Below are 25,249 nucleotides of genomic sequence, written 5' to 3'. Positions count from 1 at the left end.
CTTTGATCTTCTTTAGTACTTTCAAGTACTTTCAAGCTCTGGTGGTACAGGAGTCAGGAATTGTACGTCAAACCAAATGCCACAGAGTATGAATTCACCAGTTGTTCCAAGGGAGAAAGATGAGCAATCTCTTCCCATGCAGTTTATAGTTTCTGAAAGACCTACTGAAAGGTCAGCTATGAGCCAGTTCTCTCTAGACAGCACATAAGAAACAAGTACGTCAAGTCCTCTTCACTTCCAGCAAATAATATTATATCATCTGCATAACACAAGTTATTGACTTTTTCAATCCTGGTGCTACATTCCTCCATTCTTCTTCACATCCACGTTCTCAGATTCTTCCTCCACATCCAGATAGAATAAATACATTGAAATTGTACAATCTTGCCACACAAATTTTCTGACTTTATATGATACAATATCTACTTGGTTTGTTCTAACAACTGCTATTACTCTATGTACAGGTTCCACAAAAGCACAATTAAGTGTTCTGCAATTCCCATTTTTCATGTTATCCATAATTTACGTACTATAATGCCTTTCATCATCAATAAAATGCAAGTATAATTTTTCTGATATAGGCTGTTTTTACCCAAGGTCCATCTGACACCAGTCACTGTTGCCTTGTTCTGAATATTTTTCTGAATCTGGTTTGAATTTCTGGTATTTCTATGCCAATAAATCATCCCAACAATGTTTTAACTATCTTTAGCAAGATTTTACTTGTGTATGATATTGTTCAACAATTTCTGCATTTTTGGAATCACATTTCTTTGGAATGGAGATAAATATGGATCTCAGTCAGCTGGGCATGTCTCTTGGCATAAGTGAGCACTTTGAGCACTGCACTCATTTATTGAAACATTTCCGTTGTTATTCTCTCAATTCTTGAAATCTTCTTTTTTCTCAATATTTTCCATGCAGCTCAGACATCTTCCTTCAATATTGTTATTTCTTGATCAGATACTGCATACTGAAATTGCTGAATGTCCACCAATTCTTTATGGTACATTGAAAAGCATTGCTAAGTGCTATAGAGTTGGCTCCAACTCATAGTAATCTTATGTACAACAAAAGGAAATCCTGCCTGATCCTGTACCATCCCTACAATCTCTGCCGTGCATATGCTCATTGCTACAGTCACTCATCTTGTTGAGAATCTTCCCCTTTCTCAATAATCATTCACTTTTCAAACATGATGTACTTCTCCAAGGACTGGCCCCTTCTGATAACATGTCCAGAGAAGGTGAAATGAAGTCATGCCATCCTTGCTCTGATGGAGTACTCAGATGTTCTCTCAAAATAGCACTTGACGTTTTCCCAAAACAGGCTTGTTTGTTCTTTTGGAAGTCCACAGTATTTTCCTTATTCTTTACTTCTCCCACAGATGGAGACAAGAACTCTTACCTAGCTTCCATATTCATTGTCCAACTTTCATATGCATATGAAACAATTGAAATATCAACAACAACAACAATTTGAGTTAAAAGCATGGGCATCTTAAAGAGACATCTGTAAAGGGCTCTGGTGGCCTAGAAGCAAGAAGCTGTGTTGAAATCCTGAAGGCATGCAATGCAAATTCTCCAGATGCTCCGCTGGAGAAGGAAGAACAATCTCCTCTTGTACCAGTCAGAGCTCATTTGATGGTACGCAACAATTTTTTTAAAAGAATCAATACTAAAGAGAAATCCTTGCTTTTTAGTGCTTTATAAAGGTAATTGGAAGCAGATTTTCCCATTGCAATGCCATTTGACTTCTTGCCTGCTTCTTGACTATCTGACCAACAAACTGGAAGAAATTCCATTTGTGCCAGCTACCAAAAAAAGTGATCCAGAAAAATGCTAGAGATTATCAAACAGTATCAATGCATTCATCAGCAAGCAAACTCTTTCTAAAGATTGTTTTTAAATGGCCAGAATAGTATATCAACAGAGAACTGCTAGAAATTTTAGCTGAGTTCAAATGTGACTCAGGAATGAGGGATATCATTCTGACATCAGGCAGATCCTGGTTGAAGGCAGAGAATACTGGAAAGATACTTAATTTTTGTTTTATCATCTATGCAAAGGCATTGAACTGTGTGAACCATGTAATGTATTAAGATAGAAGTTTGTTAACAGATTGTTTCCTCCAAATTAAAACTGAGTTCAGAAGCTAAATATGTAAAGACAGAGAAACTGGTTGAAAAGCGAGTAATACGCTGGAATCTGACTGGAAACCACTTCTTTTTCTCAGCTCCGAATAATGTTAGGATCAATACAAAGAAATGTGGACATGTGCTGGACTGGTCCCAGCACCCTCAGTCGTATATGTAACTTTGGACAAATCACTTGATTTGTTTGAATTTTGTTTTTCTTATCTACAAGAGTCTTTTGTTTTTGAGATTGTCAAATGAGATATTACAGATTAGGTAACTTTGAAAATTATCATTTCTCATGCATATATTACTCATTTTTGTTATGTGCCATCTAGTTAGAACCCACTCATAGCTTACCCTCCAGCAGGTTTTTATTGTTGTTGTAATGTGCCATCGAGTCACTTGTGACTCATAGCGACCCTGTGTACAAGAGCCTTGAACGATGCTCTATCCTGTGCCAACCTCACCATCTCAAACACACTCATTCCCACCACTCCACTCACAGAATCTATCCATCTCATCAAAGGTCTTCCTCTCCTGCACCGTTCCTCCACTCTCCCAAACATAATGTCCCTCTCTAAGGACAGTCCCTCTCTAAGGACCAGTCCCTCCTTGCAACATGCCCAAAGTTTAGAATCCTTGACTCCAAGGAGCATTCTGCATTCACCCTCTCCAGTACAAACCTGTTTGTTCTCCTTGCAGTCCATGGTATATTCAACACTCTTCTCCAGCACCACAGCTCAAAGGCATCAATTCTCTTTCTATCATCCCTATTCATTGTCCAACTCTCTGATGGGTGGCACGTAATTACAAAGACTATAACTTGGATCAGGCACTCTTGGATCAGCCTGACGTTATTGCTCTTCAGTACTCTTGAGAGGTCCCTCACAGCTGACTTTCCCAATGTAATTCATCTCCTAATTTCCTGGCTACTGTCACCAAGAGTGTTGACTGTGGAACCAAGTAAACAAAAACTGTTAACTATCTCAATCTCTTCACCATCCATACTGATGCTGCCAATTGGCCCAGTGGTGAGAATCTTGATATTGAGCTTCAATCCATATTGAAGGCAGCAGTCCTTGACCTTCTGCAGCAAGCGCTTCAGGTTCCCTCAGTCTTGTTTTTGTGTGGTTTTGTGTTAATCATGGAGTACCTTGCTGGCATTATTGTACAGTTTAAAGCCTATTGTTTGGCTGTAATCTGTGCCACCGGGAGGCAGTTCAATCAATAAGGTTGACCATATTTATGTTAATAGATGCCTGACACAGGCCATACAGTTGAAAGCTGGACAATAACTGTTGTTGTTGTTGTTATGTGCCATCGAGTCGCCTGCGACTCATAGCGACCCTATGTACAACAGCCCTAAACTCCGCTCTGTCCTGTGCCAAACGCACTGTCTCTGACACTAGGCATGTTAAAAGGAGAATTGATGCCTTTAAGCTGTGGTGCTGGAGGAGAGTATAGAATAAACCATAAGAGAACAAACAAGTTTGTTCTGGAGAGGGTGAAGCCAGGCTGCTTCTTGGAGGCAAGGATTCTGACCTATTTTGGACATGTTGCAAATTGGGATCAGTCCTTAGAGAGAGACATCATGCTTGGGAGGGTGGAGAGACAGTACAGGAGAGGAGACCCTAGATGAGATGGATTGATTTAATGACTGGGGTAATGGGGAGTGGGTATATTAGAGACAATAAGGTTGGCAGAGGATAGAGCAGGGTTTAGAGCTGTTGTACATAGGTTTGCTATGAATGGCAGGCAACTTGATGGCATACAACAACAAGCAACAGACAACAACAGTCTCTTAATGATCTCCTCACTTTATAGCTCAATGGAAACCAGACTCTTTTAAGGACACTGATTATTTTGTGGTCCTCTGATGTGGTAACAAATACTTTCACCACACTACTTGTTTCACTGGGTCTGGGAGAAAATTGGCCTTCATGCTTGTTCCAGAGTATGTTACTTTCAGGTAATTTTCTTTATATCTCAAAACCACCATTCCCAGCTCTGATGCTCATGTCAATAGATATATCTGTACTATTTGGAGAAAATAAATTGTCAGAGATTTCTTTATATCTACTTACTACTTTAAATTTAGTATTTTGTTTCTCTTCATCATGACACTCTTGGACAACAGTTTTGCTATAATTTATGAATCAGGGTGAAGTCTCTCTCAGGGAGGAATGATAGGGAATGGCAAGGGACACACTGACAAAGGAGATTAATCAGAACTGGCTTTGACAAGCACTGTGGCAATTGGACAATTACAACAGACATTCGGGGGGGAGAAGAACGAACTGGGGAGGAGGGTGGAGAAAACAGTGCAACAATGAATGAATGAAAACCCAAAATCTCTGTAAATGTTCCTTAAAACTAATAAAATTTAATAATAAAAAAAAGCACAATTTCCTTTCAACCACTTGGTCTTTGGTTCTTTCAACTCTCCTCCTCCAATAAAATTGTTTACCTCAGTCATTCACTCATTTCAATAGGTTTAACCAGATATCATCATTGACTGCAAATTTTCCCCAACCCAATTTCATGCAAACTCTTTTCTGATCAACCATTTCCATCTTCCCCACTGAAACTCTTTTACATTCAATTTGGATAGCCCTGTCTTGAATTTTTATTATAATTTGTCCCTCCTCATCCAATTTAAGTTTCATTATAGATAATCTCTACATACACTATCAATTCTCTTGATTTTCTCTGCCTTCTTAATCATGGGGAAACCACAGGCCTAATTGAATTCAACTCTCTAACTTCTCTATACATGAAAATATACAAATGAATCTGACTGGTTAAAAACCCAAACCAGTTCTCACCATCCCATTTTAACTGCATGACTGCACTCCTTATATAATCCTTCAATGCTGTACAGAGATCCATTATCACTTTCCTAAATTTCTTGTGAGATTATTTCATACCTTCTCTCTTCAAACCCTACTTAACTTCTTTATATGCAGTTTCCATTTATAACATTGGTTCTCATATCGTCTAAAAAAATGAAACAAGGGGCATATAGCTTCTTCTCACTACCGTATCAACCAGCATCAATATTTATATATCTTGCCTTCTTGCTTGATAGTAGTTTATTACTTACATACTCATTTATAGGCTATTCCTTCACTTAAATACCAAATTCATCTTCCTTTGTTGTTGTTATGTACCGTCAAGTCAGAAACAAACCATAGCTGACCCTTCAGCAGGCTTTCAGAGGCAGTTAATCGTATGAGAGGAGACTGCCCATCTTTCTCCCACGGAGCATCTGGTGATTTCAAACCATGTGCCTTCGGGATTGCAGTGCAGCTTCTTACCACTAGGCCACAAGAACTCCCTATCTTCCCTTATACCACCTTTAAGAATGCACTTCCCTCTTTCAGGGCTTTTTAATCCACCTTCTCGACTGGATCATTTTCATCAACATAAGAGTGTACTGGTAGTATATTATTTTATCCACTCATTTCTCTTAGTATTGCTTCTGTGCCACATCTGCAGTAAAATTGTGAGTGACTATATTCACTGCCCAAATTCTTTCCTCCCATTCTATTTAAACCTACCCTAATTAGCTTTTCATGCGCTCCAGTCCACCAGAACGGCTCTTGAAAATGTCAACAATGTCTCCCTGACATTGCTAAGCACATAGGTCAATTATCAGTGCACATCACACTCAATCTACCAGAGTTACTTAACAGTTAATCACTCCTTTTCTTCTTCTTTTCTTTAGTACAAGTTGGTTTCCAGAGGATGTATTCTAGCTTTGCTTCTTCTTTACTATCTCTATTCAGTCTGTTGTGTTGTTCCCGATGTCTTTAATATTGGAGTGCTTCACAATGTCACCCAGGGTCGGTTTTTGTTTTGTTTTGTTTTCATGTATACACTAAATTCTTTGGAGATTACTTTAGACACTAATATATGTTGAGAAAATCAGACATTTCAATTTATCCCAGATCTTCTCCAGAATTAACAAAGTAATTTCCAGTTACCCACTCAACTTCTTTCTCTACATATATTACTAACAGAATTAATAAACTAGTCCAAAATTCATGCTCTTGTGTTTTAAACTTACTTTATTCATAGTCTCAGCAGGCTGTGCCAAGAAATATAGAGGAAACTACTTGGCCAACTGATTGGAAAAAAATCTATATTTATTCCCATTCCAAAGAAAATGAACTAACAGAGTATGGAAAATATCGAACAATATGACTAATATCACAGGTAAGCAAAATGCTACAGGAGATTACCAAAAAATTACTGGAACAGTACATCAACAGAGAACTATCAGAAATGCAAGCTGGGTTTAGAAGAGACTATGGCCTTAAGGACATCATTGTCAATGTCGGATGGATCTTGGCTAAAAGAAGAGAGTACCAGAGGAATGTCTATCTGTGTTTCATTGACTATACAAAGACATTCTACTGTGTGGATCCCAAGAAATTGTGGCTAACGTTGAGAAGAATGGGTATCCCAGAACACTTGATTGTATTCATGTGAAACTTAGACCAGGAAGCAGTCATCAGAGCAAGGACTATATGGTTCAAAATCAAGAGATTCAGGAATGCATTCTTTCTCCATACATTTTCAATCTATATGCTGAACAAATCATTTGTGAAGCTGGACTTTATCAGGAGGAATGTGGCATCAGCACTCAATATAAAAAACAGACAAACAAGGATTCTCGCCAATGGGCCAATTAGTAGCATCACGTGATAGATGCAGAAGAGATTGAGATTGTAAACAATTTCATATTATTTGGTTCCACAATCAACATTCTTGGTACTAGCAGTCAAGAAATCAAAAGGCAAATTGCTTTGCATAAGTCTGCTGTCAGAGACCTCTCTAGAATACTGAAGAACAATGATGTCAGTCTGGAGACTAAGGTGTCCCTGATGCAGGCCATGGTGTTCACAATTACTTGCTATGCATCAGAGAACTGGACAAGGGAGATAGAAGGATCAATGCCTTTGAGTTGTGGTCCTGGAAGAGAGTATTGAACATACGATGGACTGTTAGGAGAACAAAGAGGCCTGTTATGGAGAAGATGAAACCAGTTTGCTCCCTGGAGGCAAGGAATTTTGAGTCTTTGTCTCACAAACTTTGGGCACATGGCCAGTCCTTGGAGAGGGACATCATGCTTGGAAAGGTGGAGGGACAATACAGGAAAAGAAGACCCAGGATGAGATGGATTGACTCAGTGACTGGAGCAATGAGATTAGGTCTGCCAGAGACAATAAGATTGGTGCAAAATAAGTCCGTTTTCAGAGCGAAGGTACATAGGGTTGCTATGAGTCACAGGTGACTTTGTAGTACCTAATACCAAGATGCACATTGTAATAAGCCCATGATGAGACTAAGGAACTTTATGAAAATAATTTATCCTATGATTTTTATAGTTAATAAATTTCTAAAAGGAAAGTCAAATTTTGTTTTTAACTAGGCTTGTTAATATAAGATAGTATTTATCAGTTTCGGAAAACAAACTCCTCAAGTTTGAAATTGTTGTTTAAGTTTATGTCTTTGATCTTGGCTCAAAGAGCCATTCCTCTTCTGTATAGTAACTACTATATTGACCCAATTGACATAAATTTCATGAAGATGATTATTTAACAACCTCAAGCACCTTAAAGCTTGTTTTATGAAATTACAGCTCAAATAGAGCTAAGCACCTACCATTGTTTTATGCAAACATTTTGTCATATCTTAGGTCTAGCAATATAATCTTTAAACTGTCCCTTGTATAGAATTTTATGTTCAGTTCCTTTCAGTACCCAGGAATGGACTATTTCAACTAATATCAATCAAGAAGAATTTAATATTTAAAAATTCTCATGATAGAGAAAACCAATTCAGTATATTTTTCCATATTTTTCCATTTTTAACAGTGTATATAAAGTATTATTTTTGACATTGTGTGTGATTATCTTTGAAAGCACATAAATCTATTTCTAAACCCATCAACGTATACAATTCATTGATATCTTCCTATGTGTATTTTTCTGCTTTTGCTCATGTTCAGTTGGAGGATCTGCCATTATATTTTATTATTATTTACTTTTCAATAGATACTTAGAATCCTCCCTAACAGTGGCTAACTTACATAAAACCTCAGCAAATTATTTTGGCAATTACTATTTATCTTTACACCATTAATGAACGCACAGAAAATTGGTCTTCACATTCCTCCCTAGAGGTGCAGCAACATCATTAGTCTCTTTTTAATATAAACATAATGTTATTTTGCCACCTGAAGCTGTCTTTGAAGGAGCAAAGTGAAGTGGAGAGATCAGTAAATCAAAAGCATTCACTTGATCATACTACATACCAACATAATGCTGGAAATTAAAGGACTATAAAAGTGGGTTACACTTTATTTGCTCTCCCAGAACTTGGTAGCTCCTTTGTCAAATAGCTGAAGGACAATTGAAAATTGTTAAAGATAATAAAATATCATAGCTTATAACTGCAGAGGAAAATAAACTCTCAAATGGATATCCTTTAAAGATCTTACAGTGAAATATGAACAAGGCCATCACTGTACACAGGAAGCCAGTATACACAAGAAGCAGTGTAGGTCCAAAGACATTTGAGCTCTACAGGAGGGTGATAAAAGATCAAGTACAGGTATCTCCTGCTTTTTAAAAATTTGCTTTATCCCACTTCACTTTTGCAAATGACCTACATTAACTAGTACAGTTGACTGTTGAAAAACATGAAAATTGAAAGTGCCAACCTCCTGCACAGTTGAAAATCCATGTATAGTTTACAGTTGATCCTTGAACAGTATGGATTTGAATTGCTGTGACTGAGGTATTGTATCCACTTAAAAATGTTACAGTAATCATCTCTGAGTGAGGAATTTCTCCAGAGATGACAATTTGCATAGAGATGATTAACAACTTGAGTCAAGGTAGGGGGACAAATCTGGGGATAAGTGGTTCTGCACAGTTCAAACTCATGTTGTTCAAGGGTCATACCTGATTTTCCTAACCAGAAGGAGTATGGAGAAGACTTTCTCTCTCTCTCTCTCTTTTTTTTTTTAACATAAAGCTAAAGCAAATGTTCTAAAAGCAGCAAGACTGGCTTCACCTAGCACCTTCCTCAGGAACTACATTAAATATTTTAGCATCAATTCCGCAATTGTGTCTGTAAATACAATGTTAATTTATGCTTTATGATGTATTTGGTATCAATTCAAAGATAGTTTTTTTGTTTGTTTGTTTGTTTTTAGATCTTCAAATAATAATCCCCCCACCCCATCCTGGCATAGCCTAGTGGCATGAAGCTGCACTACAATCCTGAAGGCATGCAGTTTGAATCCACCAGCTGCTTTGCAGGAGAAGGATAGGCAATCTCCTCCGCGTGATTAACAGCCTCTGAAAACCCACTGGAGGTCTGCTATGGGTTGGTTCCCACTCTACGACATATAACAACATATAAATGAAAGGTGATTGCTCCTTTCTTTTATGCCATCTCAGTTTATAAAGACTTTTAAACAACACTCCTCTTTCAGATACTGGGGAATACCAGTAGCCTTCTAGGGAGCAACTATGAAGTAACCATTTGGAGAACAAGATGAAGTCATAAACTTTATTTTTATTCTTTTTTAATTTGACGATATCCCTTAAGGTTTTATCCTGCTTTGTCTCTTTCTGAAGAGTAACATATAAGTGATTATAGCAGCTTTCCTGCCTAAGAAAGATTATCAGTAACCCAGGGGTCATAGGCAGCATCATAGTAGGTAGAGAAAAGAGTGACACTGTCAATGACTTCATCTTACTGGGATCTGCAATCAACACTGTTGGCACCAGCAGTCAGGAAATCAAAAGATGTATTACATTGTGAAAGTCTGATGTCAGGGACCTCTCCAAAGTACTGAGGAGCAATGATATCAGTTTGAAGAGTAATATGAGTGTGATTCAGGCCATCATCTTTCCAATCACTTGCTATTTGTTTGAAAGCTGGACAATGACAGAAGAATAATCTATGCCTTTGAGTGGTGATGTTGGCAAAAAGTACTGAATATCCCATGGACTGCCAAAAGAACAAATACAACATGGAGAAGGTGCAGCCAGAGAGCTCCTAAGAATAAGTGATGGTGAAACTTCATCTCACCTACTTTGGGCATGTTGTAAGTAGCACTGTTTTTTGAAAAGGGACGTGTAAGAGAAGTGGAAGGTCAATGAAAGAGAAGAAGACTCCCGATGAGATAGATTGACACAGTAACTGAAACAACAGACTCGAGTATGTCAGAGATAATGAGGATAGCAAAGGATAGGATAGGGTTCAGAGCTTTCTGTTCATGGGGTCATTGTAAGTCATATTAGACTTGATGGTCATAATCAAAACAACAACAAACATATTAGAAGCTATCTTGTGTCCCATGTAACTAGTACACATTGAAAGGTATAGGATTTCCAATGAAAAGGGTATCTCTTCTGACTAGATTGAGACTGGTCTAGGAGAACTTCTGAGAGAGTTTCAACTAGTAAAGGAGAACTAGAACCTTTTTTATGCTATAAACATGATAGAAAAAGCTCAGACATAAGAGAGCATGTAGCTAATGATGACTTTCCTAGTCGTCAGATGTTTGGGGAGAATACAGGATCAAAGGCTCTAATGGAGGTACCCTATCATTCAATGGTTAACAGCCTTTAATGTCAGGCTTCAAAAAGATCTGAACTGTATTTGGAAAACTGAAATGTTACTTTCTGTTTTAGATAAAGGACTGTAAATTCTTGCTATCTTTTTTCAGATGTCATCTTTATTTTTTTATTTTCTGATATTTATTATGCTTCAACTGAAGCAGGAGTGGCATACACTTCCTAAACAACATGCCTCTGGAAACTGTGAACTCTGAGAAATGATAGTTATAGAAAGGCTTCGGGTGTTTTGTTCACAGGTTTGCTGTGAGTCATACTCAACTTGGTGACAATCAACAACAACAACATTACTTTGAAAAGATATGTCTTCTTCTAGAGGCCATCCAAAAAACTGTTGTCAGACTAATTATCTTAAGACTATCTTAAGACATACCTCTCTTGAAAAAAAGGGGAAAAAAGTCATAGCTCTTACCAAGAAATGCTGCCGAATGATTCCTTTTTGATTTTCCATTTTCTTTCCACTGATCTCAGTCTTCTAATAAAAATTATTTTCTGTTGTTTTCTAAGAAATACTTCACGTCATACGAGTTTTCTCAGAAAATATCTCGCTCTGGAATGCACACTCTTTCCTGTGGCCATCTATGTGAATCTTTGTTTCCTTTAACCTCAGTTTAATAATCTTTCTCTGGGCCTCAACTGCTGGACACAAATTCTCTAGTCTCTGAATTCCACAATCTCCACCTCACATTTAAAATTCACATTTAAAATTAAAATTACTCCTTTTATTGAAGCTATTAATGTTTATAATCGTGTTATATTGTAATGTAATATTTACATTATATTGTAATACAGCTCCAAAGACTTTATAAAATGGACAGTGGGTATTAAATATGTTGTATATACCTGGATGTCATTTTACTTGGATTCAAAATCAACATATATGGTAGTTAAGAAGGCAAATGATATATTGTATCGGATAAATCTGCTCCATGTTTCTTCTTAAAATGCTAAAGAACAAGGAAATCTGTTTCAAGACTAAGGTGCACCTGGCCCAAGCCATAGTATTTTCGATTGCTTCAGATGCATGTGAAAGTTGGACAATGAATAATAAGGAAGACCAAAAAAAGAAAGATTCCTTTGAATTGAGATATTGGCTAAGTTTTCGTGGTGTACCATTGAGTTGGAACCAACCCACAGCTGACCCTCCAGCCCACAGCTGACCCTCCAGCTGGTTTTCAGAGGCAGTTAATTGTACAGGAGGAGACTGCCCATCGTTCTCCTACAGAGCAGGTGGTGGATTCAAACCACATGTCTTCAGGATTTCAGTGCAGCATCTTATCACTAGACCACCAGAGCATCCTCAATAACAATGGGCTGCCAAAAGAACAAACAAATCTGTTTTGAAAGAAGCACATCCAGAGTGCTTCTTAAAAGCAAAAATTGTGAGACTTAATCTCACATGCATTGGTATATTATCAGATGGGGTGAAGCATTGGAAGAAGATATCATGCTTAAAAGTTAAAAAGTCATAAAAGGAAAGGATTACCCTTAAAACAATGGACTAACACAATGATTGTAACATATAGTACTTAAATACAGTGGAGACTATAAGAATGGTGCAAAGTTTTGACTTGCTGTAGGTAGGGTTGCTGTAAGTCAGATTTTATTTAACAACACCTAACAACAACATAATGTAGAAGTAAAATAACTGTTGAATAATGATTGGGTGAATGAACAATGAATCAAAATGAGCACTGAAGAGTGTTAGTAATGGAGAAATACACAAATGCCTACTGAATGGTTGGCTAGAAGGCCAGGGTGGTAAAATATTTTTTTGAAAAGGGAAATAAGAACGTGAGAGTTTTTTCAGATTCTAGCAATTCAGTACTTAGCTCCTAGATTAATCAGGACACTACCTAAATATAAAGACAAAAAATATTTGAAAGGGAACGGAGTTGTTTAACATCTACTGTTTGATCCAAATGTAGGCTTCATTTTGTTACATCATAGTGAGAAGCTGACGTGTGAATAGAATAATTTGATTTACAGTCATGAACCTTGGTCACTGTATCCAAGAACCCTGAGAAATAAAATCAACATTCCCTCTTCACATAAAGGTAATTTCTAGTAACAGGAAGTAATTAATGAAGGTGGAGGGGTTTTTTTTTTAAACTAGGAATAATTAAGGTTTCTGCATAGAATTTACTCCATGACCAAACAGATAAAAATCATCAGAGTAAAGGGAAGATGACCCTATTTTCTAACTGCCAAAACATCCATAATCCTCAGCAGATTTTAAATCAACAGCCTTGATTATAGGAAAACTACATTCTATTGACTTTAACTCCTAAAATCTATTCCATCAATATGGATCATTTTTACTTCCAGTTCTTGTAAACTACATAACTTTAGGTAGGTATTTCAATCAGTCTGGGACTCAGGCACATGTAATGGAGGTAATTAACAATGCTGTTTGGCAGACGATTAACAAGAAGAGAACCTGGCATGGCAGCTAAACGGCAAGTGCTAAAAATACCACCCCCAAAACTACTTTTCTTACTCTTTCTCCCTTCAACTCAAACTGCAAAGCACTCAGGAGACTGCCCACCTTTATCCAGTAAAGCTGCTGTTGGACATGAACTGCCGGAGAGGACTCCCTTTCAATTAGCAGTGTACCTCCCCACACATGCCACCAGAGCTCTGTGAATGAGGAAAGTCAGAGGTAAAGCAAGGCATATCAAAGTTCAATACACACAATGAAAATATAAGATATTTATACTCCATTGGTTGGGTGGTTCTGTTTTTGTTTTTTAAGTTTTAAGATTAAGAGAAAACAAATTTTTTCTGGTTTGTTACAGTTCACATAATTTGTAAGGGACCCATAGCTAGAATGTGCCAAATGTGCCTTCACTCGGAATGCATATTATCCCCGTAAATCAAATATTCTTTCAAATCCATCTTCATAATTAATTGTGCATTCAGGATGTATTCTTTCACTGTAAAATAACTTGGAATAATCAGATAAGCTGTTCTTTCATATTTGACACATAACATTTTGGAGATAGTGTTTTCATTTTGTTTTTGTTATTTTTAGATACCATTGAGATAACAACTCTGGGAACAGCAGAACTGGCCCGTACCCTAGCCCGTGCCTTCCTCACGACCTCTGTCATCCTCAAGCCCACTGTTATAGTCACCGTGTCAATCCATCTTGGGGATATTCTTTTCTTTTGCTGACCCTCTATTTTTCCCAGAATGAAGTTTCTCTTCAAGGGCTAGTTTCTCCTGAAAATATGCTCAAAGTAAGGGTCATAGGGTTTCATCATTCTTGTCCCAATGAGCACTCTGGTTGCACTTCTCTTCAGACAGATTTGTTTATTTTTTGATAGTCTATGGTATACTCAATACTCTACTCCAACACCACAATTCGAAGACAATGATTCTCTTCTGCCATCCTTATTCACTGTCCTTCTGTCAGATGTGGAGCAAGCAATCCAAAAGAACATGGCTAGGATCAGGAACACCTTCATCTTTAAACTTACATCTTTCCTTTTCATAGCACTTTGGAAAGGTCCTTGGCAACAGATTTCCCCAATGTAACATGTAATTTGACTTCCTGAATGCTACTATCATGGATGTTGATTGTACACTCAAGTTGACAACTTCAATCTTTTCTCCATTTATCATGATGCTGCCGATTGGTCCAGTTGCCGGGCAACCTTTTGCCCCTTGATGTTGGGTTACAATCCATGTTGAAGGCTTTAGTATTTGATCTTCTGCCACAAGCATTTCAAGTCTTCTTCACTTTCTACGTGTGAACTTGTATCATCTGCATAGCACAGGCTGATGATGAGTCTTCCTCCAAACTAGATGACACATTCTTTTTCAGATAGTCCAACTTCTTATGTTAGCCATAATTTGTTATGGTCCAAATAATGTCTTTTCATAGTCAATAAAACATAAGTAAATATCTTTGAGGGATTTTCTACATTCAGACAAAATCCATCTGATATCAGGAATGATAGCCCTATGCCACAACCTCTTCTGAATCCAGCTTCAATTTCTAGCAGTTCCCTGTCAATGTACCATTGCAGTCAATTTACATTAATATTTAGCAAAATTTTATTTGCATGTGCTATTATAAATGAGATTGCTCTGTAATTTCCACCTTCTGCTGGATCACCTTTTTTGAAAGTGGAAACAAGTATGAATCTCTTCTAGTCAGTTGACCGGGTAGTAGTTTTCCATACTTGTTTGAACAGACTGATGAACATGTCCACAGTTGCACCTGTTCCCAAAGTCCCTGAATTGGTATTCTGTCCAACCTGAAGCCTTATTTTTTCTGCTAATTCCTTCAGTGCAGCTTGGACTTCCTTTTGTCATACACATTCCTAATCATATGTTATTTCCTGATTATACTCTACTTATCACACTGTGTGGCAAACTAACAAATGAGTGATGAGTTTTCTTTTCAGATCCTATTAAAAAAATAGGCTACAACTAAAGAGAGCTTACCTCAGTTTTTCTTCATTAATTGAGACTCATTACTTAGGGTCCACTTATCAACTAAGAGTAGGTCTATAATTCTGAATGAAAAGCTATCCTATACTCATAGACGTCACTAATATCTTAAAAATGCTTTCCAATGTAATTGGGCATTTTCCAACTCCTCTGAAATGTCTTTTTTCTTAAGGCTTTGAGGACACCAATTATATGTAGTGACAGTTCTTAGAGATAATAACAATAATAACCAGATTTAACTAAGGTAGTTAAAACAGTAACTTCTATAGATATCCTAGGTCAAATATTTTGGGAAAACAAGTATATCCCTTTAAATATATTTTTTTCATATATGTCATATATAAAAGCAAACTCCGGTGGCCTATTGGGTAGGGAGTTGTATCACTAACTCAAAGATGGTGTCTCTTTGGCAGTTTGATTCCACCAGCTGCTTGGAGAAACAGAGATGGGCAGTCTCCTCCAGTCCAATTCACTCCTTCTGAAAACCAGCTGGAGGGTCAGCTATGAATTGGCTCAGACTTAATAGCAATGAGTTTTTTTGTTGTTTGTTATAATATGTAAAAGCAAAAGTAGTATAAGAATCCCATAGGGCCTCCATAAGAAAAAAGACTCATAATATAATTACAAAATGGGCAAAAAACATGGAAAGACTATTCACAAAGGAAGATGTTCAGATGGCCAACAGACACATGAAGAAATGTTCAAAATTACTGGCAATCAGAGAGATGTAAATCAAAACCACAGTAAGATATCATCTCATCGCAGTAGCAGTGGCAACGTTTAACAAGACAGCAAGTAATAAATGTTGGCGAGAATGTGGCAAGATAGGAACTCTTAAACACTGTTGGTGGGATTGTAAAATGATAAAACCACTCCGGAATGCAGTTTGGCTTTTCTTAAAAAGCTGAAAATAGGAATTCCATATGACCCAGCTATTCTACTGCTTGGAATATGCCCTGAGAAAATGGAAATTTGCACATCAATTTTATTCACTATCGCAAGAACATGAAAACAGCCTGAATGTACAACCACAATGGAATGGATTGAGAAACTATGGTAAATTTACACAATGGAATATTATGTAGCATGCAGGAGAAATTATTTTGAAAATGATTACTTAACTTGCGAGGGACTGGAAAGCATTGTGCTCAGTGAACTAACTCAGCCCCATAAAGACAAATACTATATAAGATCATTATTGTAGAAATATAGAAATAACTAATAACATGTATAAGCATCCAAGGGGGTGGGAAGGGTAGGAGCAGAGAGGTGAAGATGGGCAGGGGAGTAATCATAGGGTCACACAATTTGATGGTTAGAGGTAGGAGTGAGTAAAGGAAATGGGAAATATTTGGTGTGAAAAACAATGTGCACAAACTTTGTAAGTAAACCAGTATAAAATAAAAATTTTATTAAGGGAAAGAAATTGTCAGTTTTATAAGTACTAGTAACATCTATTTGAGGATGGCACAGAGTGGATCAAAGTTCAGATCTATTGTTCACATGGTTGCTATGAGTCATACTGGGCTTGGTGGCACCTAACAACAACAACAGCAACATCTAAAACCAAATTAAAATTTATATTTACTGAGTTATTTTGTATAAAACTACTGAGTAAGAAAAATTAAAAATTACCCTAAATGCCACTACTCAGGAGAGGGAATTATAAAATAAATAAATAGTATGCATCCCTTAAGTTCAAACAGTCCAACAAAGAAAATATGGAAAAGAGAACCATTTGATCCTTTCTTCTAAAGTTTTTTGTCTCCAAATTAATAATTACTAATGTTGTTGTTGTGTACTGTCAAGTCGGAACTGACCCACAGCTGACCTTCTGGTGGTTTTCAGAGGCAGTCAATCGCATGGAAGGAGATTGCCCATCCTTCTTCTTATTTATCCCTGTGGAATACACTCCGTAAAAAATGAAAATACATTCGTTTATATGGTTGGTGTGTGTTGCTGAATTGAAACCATCCATAGCTGACTGACCCTCCAGTGGATTTTCAAAGGCAGTAAATCACACAGGAGGAGATTGCCCATCCATCTCTCCTGGTGCAGATGGTGGATTAGAGCATGTACTTTTGGGACTGTAGCACAATTTCTCATCACGAGGCCAATAGAACTCCCAATTTACGGGTACAATCCATTTTTTAAAATAATGTTTTCAATTAGTAAACATGAAGTAAATACGATCCATATACAATTTTCAATTTTATAGATTTCTAAATAGGAACTTCTGGTGGCCTAGTGGTAAGGTGAACTGGCAACCCAAATAAAATATACGTGGTTCAAATGGCCAACTGTTCCATGGGAGAAAGACAGGAAATCTCCTCCCATGCTATTAACTGCCTCTGGAAATTCACTGAAGAGTCAGCTGTGAGGCAATTCTGAAACACAAAAACAAATCCACAAAAGTGTATCATGCCATAAAGTATGCATTCATCTTACTCAGGTTTAGAGATGTAGGAAGGAAAGTTAGGATGTAAATGAGTTAGCAGGAAATAGTTGTCACTTTCTTATAGTTGGTTTTTGCCCTGTCTTAAAGTGTCATGCTGGTATAGTAAGTTAAGTGTGAAGTTTCTAACCAAAAGATTGGCAGTTAAATATCCCAGCTGTTCCATGGAAGAGTGGTGAAGCAGTCTCTTCCCATTAAGATTTACACCTTGGGTAACCCAATGGAGGAATTCCATGAGTTTAATTGATTAAATTAACCGTAGTTGGCCGACAGGGTAAACAACAATAAAAATATTGCTACTTCCAATTTGTTGTTCATTTTAAGAGTTTTAAGACTTTGCTTAGTAGAAAGAGTATTTCTTCACAAGTATTTCTTTTCCCATTAAATGTAAGACAATTTGAAATACATCATAACAAATTAGTTCAAACAAGACTTTCCGGATTTTCACAGGCTACACTCTAATGATGGAGTTCATGGATGGTTGCTTTGCTAACCTGGATAAAATAAAAAAATTATTTTAAATTTAAGAAAAGGTATGGCCTCTAAAAGCTCAAATAAGCAATGTAATTCCCATTTCCCAGCAGTTCCTTGATTATGTGTGGTATTAGGAAAAAACCAAAACAGCTGTCACTGAGTTGATTCGTGAGGACTCCATGGATACTAGATAGAAATGTGTTTCTGTGTACCCTTTTAGGTGGGTTTCAGCCATAAACCTTTCGGTTGGTGAAACAATTCATTGTCTGCAGGACTTCTCTATATAGTAGAAGTGTTAAGTAACTGCACACGAAACGATGGTTTCTCTTACTCATTTGTGGTGACATAATTTCTGATTGTTTTGTGCCTCCATGATAGGCACTACAAAAAAGATAATTTGTCATCATTTATTGACTAAATGAAACTGAATTGTAAGACTATAACTAGCAGCTAATCAACCAATATCTCAAGAGAGAGTTAATGAACAATTAATACTCTATGTTGTTGTCCTGTGCTCTCAAGTCAGCGCCAACACATACTGGACCCTCCAGAGGATTTTTCAGAGGCAGTAAATCACATGGGAGAAAACTGCCCATCCTTCTCCTGCAGATTTGAACCCTGCTTTCGAGATTGCAGTGCAGCTTCTTACTATTACGCCATCAGAGTTCCACAACACTCTATGGCTTCATGATTTTACTATTTTACTGATACCTCAAATTCTGCTCTCTTTCATGATCCTCTTCCCTAACTGGCTTGTTTTCAGTTTTCTTCTCCAGCTGCACATTTCCCCCTACTCACTTCTTTTCTAACATTTCTTTTTTTATTCAATTATCCCTTTTGATATCTTTGCCATTTCTCCATTTTTTCCCTCTCTCCTCCTTCTGTATGTAAGGTTTTCCTCTCTCTCATACCACACACACATATTTTTTTTATATATTTGAAGTTTTCTTACCGGGATGAAGAAGTAGGTTCAGTAGTTTGTCTTTGCACACGAGCATGTTTAATTAAATGTTCCTTTAAGGCAGTCTGGACTTCAGCTGGAATGTCAGGGGAAGTGTGGCTGATTTTTATTGCAGGCTCAATAACTGTTAGTGCTGGCTTTCCATTTTCTTTCACCTCTTTTTTCTCTTCGGTCTCGAAAACTTCAGTAGGAGCACTGGAAATGCTCTGTGGAAGGATGCTGACATTGGTAGTCACAGGTTTGCTTTTCCAGCAAGGCCAGCACAGCTTCCAGAAGACAAAGAGGGACACAAATAACAAAGCCAGGCCACAAAAGCCGACAATGACCGCTAACAGGCTGACCGAGATATCTGGAAAAATAATGACAATGTGAAGAAAAGGTAATTAATCAATAGTATTCATAAACAGGGCAAAATGGTGACTTTTCCATTTTTTTATTATTAATAATTCCTTGATTTACAGTTTCAAAAAGCACCTTTAAATTACCTTTTCAAAGAGGAAATATTAATAACTGTGGTCTGGAAATTCTCAAAGGAGAGATTTTAAAAATTCCATTCCAGGAGTAACTCCCAACTACGGCACAAAAAAGTGAGATAAACATCTAATTTCCAGGGACACTACAAGGGGTACAAAATTTTGCCAACAAAAGTTACAAGCCTTGAAGCCATGATATTGAAGACACTGAAACTATACACAGCGGGTAATGTTTCTGTTTGTTCCATCTTTGACTTAAAAGTGTATATTTCTCATCATCTAAGCTGATAATTAAGTTAAACATAAATTACTCTCTTTTTTTAAAAAATTACCTTCTTTTATAAGGTAGATGAAAATTGCATTACTAACAGAGGACAACCACACTGTTAGCTATATTTTCAAACTTCATAGACCTTTCTGATAAGCTTTAAAAGCTTTTTCTTTCTTAATTCCTAAATTAATGAATGATTTGATATCTAGTTTTCTTTAAAATATGGGCCTTGATGGCATAGTGATGATTTACTGTTGGGGCTGCTAACGCCAGGGATACATCCTGTCTCCATACCTTTTCAACATGTATGCAGAGCAGATTATCAGAGAGGCTGGGCTCTATGAGGAGAAGGGTGGCGTCAGGATTGGTGGAAGATCTATTAACAAACTGCATTATGCAGATGACACAACCCTGCTTGCCAAAACTGAGGAAGACCTCATGCATTTGCTGCAAAGGGTCAAGGACTGTAGCCTTCAGTATGGACTGAGGCTCAATGTCAAGAAGACAAAGATTCTCACCACTGGACCAATTGGTAGCATCAGGATGGATGGCAAAGAGATTGAGATTGTTCACAGCTTCAGTTTGCTCATCTCCACGATCAACACTCTTGGCGCCAGCAGCCAGGAAATCAAAAAACGTATTACGATGGGAAAGTGCTGTTAGGGACCTCTCTAAAGTACTCAAGAGCAACGGTGTCTGTCTGGAGACTAAGGTCCAACTGATACAGGCCATGGTTTTTGCAATCACCTGTTATGCATCAGAGAGTTGGACAATGACTAGGGAGGGAAGGAGAATTGATGCCTTTGAGCTGTGGTGCTGGAGAAGAGTATTGAATGTACCATGGACTGCCAAGAAAACAAAACAGATTCATCCTGGAGAAGGTTAAATCAGGCTACTCCTTGGAGTCAAGGATTCTGGGCTTCATCTGACATACTATGGACATGTTGTAAGGAGAGACAGGTCCTAGGAGAGGGACATCATGCTTGGTAGGATGAAGGGACAGCGCAGGAGGAGGGGGATTGATCCAGTGACTGGGGTAATCGGGATGGGTGTGTCAGAGGCAATGCAATTGGCACAGGATAGAGCAGGGTTTAGGGCTGTTGTACATAGGGTTGAGTTGCAAATGACTCGATGGCACACAACAACAACAACAACGCTAATGTATGTGGTTTGGTTCAAGAGTCAATCTGTCTTCAGTAGCATTTATACTTAAGTCAGAGTCAGTTACAGTATGTATCTAATGCTTATCAAATGTTTCTCTTAGTATATAGTGTACAACATGACAGCAGTGGAGTTGGTACAATTCTATGTGCAAGAGTCATTAAAGAAAGTTTCAGATCCATTAAAAGTTCATTAGAGTAGTAATACAGTGGAGTGGGCATGTTGCTGTGAGAGGCTATTTCATAGGGATATCATGCTTGGAAAGGTGGAAACCCAGTAAAAGAGAGGAAGACCCCCAGCAAGTGACTGCACCAATGAACTCAATTGTCTCAGAGATGGTGAAGAGGATACAGAAAAGGACAAGGTTCAGCTCTGCTTTCATGGGGTCGCTATGAGTGGTACTCAGTAACACCCAACAACAATACTAATACTGACTTGATGCACATTGCAAAATAGTGCTCCATTGTAATTATGGACCATAGTATATACGTTAAATTTTTAATATAATAGGTAATATGGGATTGGTTGCCAACTATAGAAATTGTTGTTGTTATGTGCCATCGAGTCATCTGTAATTCATAGCGACCCAATGTACAACCGTAAACCCTGCCCCATCTTGTGCCAATCTCACTTTCTCTGACACACCTACCCCCATTACCTCAGTTACTGAATCAATCCATCTCATTGAAGGTCTTCCTCTCCTGCACTGTCCCTCCACACTACCAAGCATGGCGTCCCTCTCTAAGGACTGGTCCCTCCTTGCAACATGTCCAAGTATGTCAGACGAAGCTTCAGAATCTTTGCCTCTAAGGAGCAGCCTTGCTTCACCTTCTCCAGGGCAAACCTGTTCGTTTTCTTAGCAGTCTATAGTATATTCAATACTCTTCTCCAATACCACAGCTCAAAGGCATCAATTCTCCTTCTATCATGGCATGTATTAGAAGCACCTTTGTCTCCAGACTGACATCGTTGCTCTTCAGTACTTTAGAGAGGTCTCTAACCACAGACTTTCCTATCACAATGCATCTTTTCATTTCCTGGCTGCTGGTACCAAGAGTGTTGACTATGGAGCCAAGCAAACTAAAACTGTGAACAATCTCAATCTCTTCACCATCCATCCTGATGCTGCCAATCAGCTCTGTGGTGAGAATCTTTGTTTTCTTGATATTGAGCCTCAATCCATGATAAATATTGCAATCCCTGACCTTCCACAGCAAGCACTTCAGGTCCCCCTCAGTTTCAGCAAGCAGGGTTGTGTCATCTGCATAACACAGATTGTTGATGAATCTTCCTCCAATCCTGATGCCACACTTCTCCTCATAGAGCCCAGCCTCTTGGATAATCTGTACTGCATAAAGATTGAAAGGGTATGGAGATAGGACACATCCCTGGCATAAACTCCTCCCAATTTTGAACCATGCAGTGCTTCCTTGCTCTGTTCTGACGACTGCCTCCTGATCCACGTATAGGTTTCACATTAGCAAGATTAAATGTTCTGGGATTCCCATTCTTTTCAGAGTCAGCCACAGTTTGTTATGATCCACACAGTCAAATGCCTTTGCATAATCAATGAAACAAAGATAGACATTCTTTTTTTTTTTTAAAGATAGACATTCTTAAGGTACTCCCTGCTTTCGGCCAAGATCCATCTTACATTAGCTACAATATCCCTTGTACCACAACCCTGTCTAAACCCAGCCTGCACTTCTGGTAGTTCTCTGTTGATGTGCTGTTCCAGTCATTTTTGGATAATCTTTAGCAGAACCTTGTTTGCATGTGATATATTGTTCAATATACATATATGCGATTTTAATGACCCAGGGAAAATCTGCGTGGATTTTAATTAATGTGTCAATATTGGTTCATTAAGTATAACAAAATATACCACTCTGGTGACTAAATAGTATAAGGGAAATCTCAGTACTGTGCTTTAATTTTTCTTTAAACCTAAAACTATCCTAAAATTCTCAACTCATAACTCGACTTATTGTCATCAAATTGGAACTAATTTACCACTGACCCTTCTGTGGGATTTTAGAGGCTCTAAATAGCATGGGAGGAGACTGCCCATCTTTTGCCCATGGAGCCACTGGTGGATTAAAACTACTTGCCTTTGGTTTGTGGCACAATTTCCTACTTACTAGGATACAAAAGTGCCCTTCTAAAATACCCAGTAGATTTAAAAAGTTCTTAATATCTCATCACCTGCTTCCATGCTTACCTTTTGAAGTTAACCAATAGGCAGCTTTGTAGGGTAACAGCTAAGCACTACGCTGTTAACTGGAAGTCTGGATATTTTCCAGCTGTTCCGGAAAGTGGAAGAAAGACCCATTCCCATAAGGACTACAGCCTAGAAAATTCTATGGATCAGTTCTACTCTGTCACTTGAGGTCACTATCTAAACTGACTAAGAGCAACCAACAAGGTAACCAGTTTTAGTGATATAATGCCAGATTCTTAAAGTTTTGAGGAGTAGTAAGGCATGATATATATCACCTTCTGGAATCATCACTTTTATCCACTTCCAAATTTTCCCCCCACCTTAAGAAAATTGGGTGCTTCCCACAGAGTGTAGAAATTACTAAACAATATCACAAAGAACACACAAGCAAAATCTTATTGAAGATTATCCAGAAATGACTGGAACAGTACATCAGCACAGAACTATCAAAAGTACAGGCTGTGTTTAGAAGAGGCTTACGGCAATAGAGGAATCATTGTTAATGTCAGATGGATCCTGGCTGAAAGCAGAGTACCAGAGGAATGTCTAACTATGTTTCAGGAACCACCCAAAGGCATTTGACACTGTACATCACAACAAATTGTGGCTAACCCTGAGAAAAATGAGAATCCAAGAACATCTGACTGTGCTCACGTGAAACTTATACTTAGACCAGCAGGCACTTGTCAGAGCAGAGCAAGAAAACACTCCATGTTTCAAAATCAGGAAAGGAGTGTGTCAGGGATGTGTCCTGTCTCCATACGTTTTCATCAATAGGTGGAACGGATGATTTGAGAAGCTGGTCTTTGTGAAGAGGAGGAATGTGGCATTAGAATTGGAGGAAGACTCATCAACAACTTGTATTATGCAGATGACAAAACCTTGCTCACTGAAACTGAGGACTTGCAGTATCTGCTGCAGAAAGTCAAGGGCTGCAGTCTTCAGTATGGCTTGAGTTCAACATCAAGAAAACAAAGATTCTCACCACTGGGCTAATTGGAAAAACCATGAGAGATGAGAAAAGATTGAGGTTATTAACCATGTCAGCTTGCTCAGGTCCACAATCGACACTCTTCGCACCAGCAATTAGGAAATCAAATGACAAATTGGATTAGGCAAGTGTGCAGTCAGGCATGTCTCCAAAATGCTGAATTGCAAAGTTGTCAGTCTGGAAAGTAAAGTGCACCTGATCCAGGCCAGGGTATTTGGAATTATATGCTGTGCATCGGAGAGCTCAACAAGGAATAAGGATGAAAGAAGAATTGATGCCTTTGAGCTGTTATGCTGGATAAACATATTTTATAAAATATAAAAATATTGAACATATAACATATAACTGCTAAGAGAACAAACAAGTCCTGGAGAAGGTAAAACCAAGTTGCTCTCTGGAGGTAAGAATTTTAAAGCTTTGTCTCACATACTTTGGGCATGTTGGGAGGAGAGGCCAGTCCTTGGAGAAGGACATCATGCTTGGGAGGATGGAGGGACAACACAGAAGAGGTAGACCCTGGATAAGATAGATTGACTTAGTGACTGAGGTAATAGGGTCAAGTGTGTATGAGACAGTGAGATTGGCTCAGGATTGGATAGGGTTCAAAGCTATTATAACTAGGGTCACTATGAGTCACTAGAGACTTGATGGCACATCAAGAAGCAATGATTATCTTTTTTCCCCTTCTTTTATTCTTGGTAACGGCTAATAAACTTTGTCTTACTCTAGTCATACAATATTTTGTGATTTTGTGACTAATTTATTTCAACCAGCTTTATACTTCAGTTTATCCATGTTACCACATATATTAGGATATCATTGCTCTTTGTAGCAGTGTAATATTCCATTATTTATGTGTGTATTGCTTGGTGACAGGAATGAGGGTGGAGATAGAATGATTGAATTTTGTAAAATCAATGACTTATTCATTGCAAATACATTTTATAAGAGACACAAACGCAGGTTATACACATGCACTTCACC

At 37.9% G+C, this 25,249-nt stretch overlaps 1 protein-coding gene across 1 annotated transcript in view; it reads right to left on the bottom strand.

Annotated features, from left to right (window-relative positions):
- Positions 1 to 25,249, bottom strand: part of LOC102871492 (synaptotagmin-10-like) — a 78,499-nt gene that overhangs the window by 39,936 nt on the left and 13,314 nt on the right. Inside the window, exon 2 of the mRNA XM_006888209.1 lies at positions 19,140 to 19,497. Within this exon, the coding sequence (XP_006888271.1) occupies positions 19,140 to 19,497 (358 nt within the window). The remainder of the gene's footprint in view (positions 1 to 19,139; positions 19,498 to 25,249) is intronic.

This window comes from Elephantulus edwardii, unplaced genomic scaffold (genome assembly GCF_000299155.1).
Source record: "Elephantulus edwardii isolate Elephantulus edwardi_28Jun2011 unplaced genomic scaffold, EleEdw1.0 scaffold00065, whole genome shotgun sequence".
NCBI classification, from domain to species: Eukaryota; Metazoa; Chordata; class Mammalia; order Macroscelidea; family Macroscelididae; genus Elephantulus; species Elephantulus edwardii.
The sequence above is the reverse complement of the archived record's forward strand: the minus strand, read 5'-3'. Positions and strand labels throughout refer to the sequence as shown.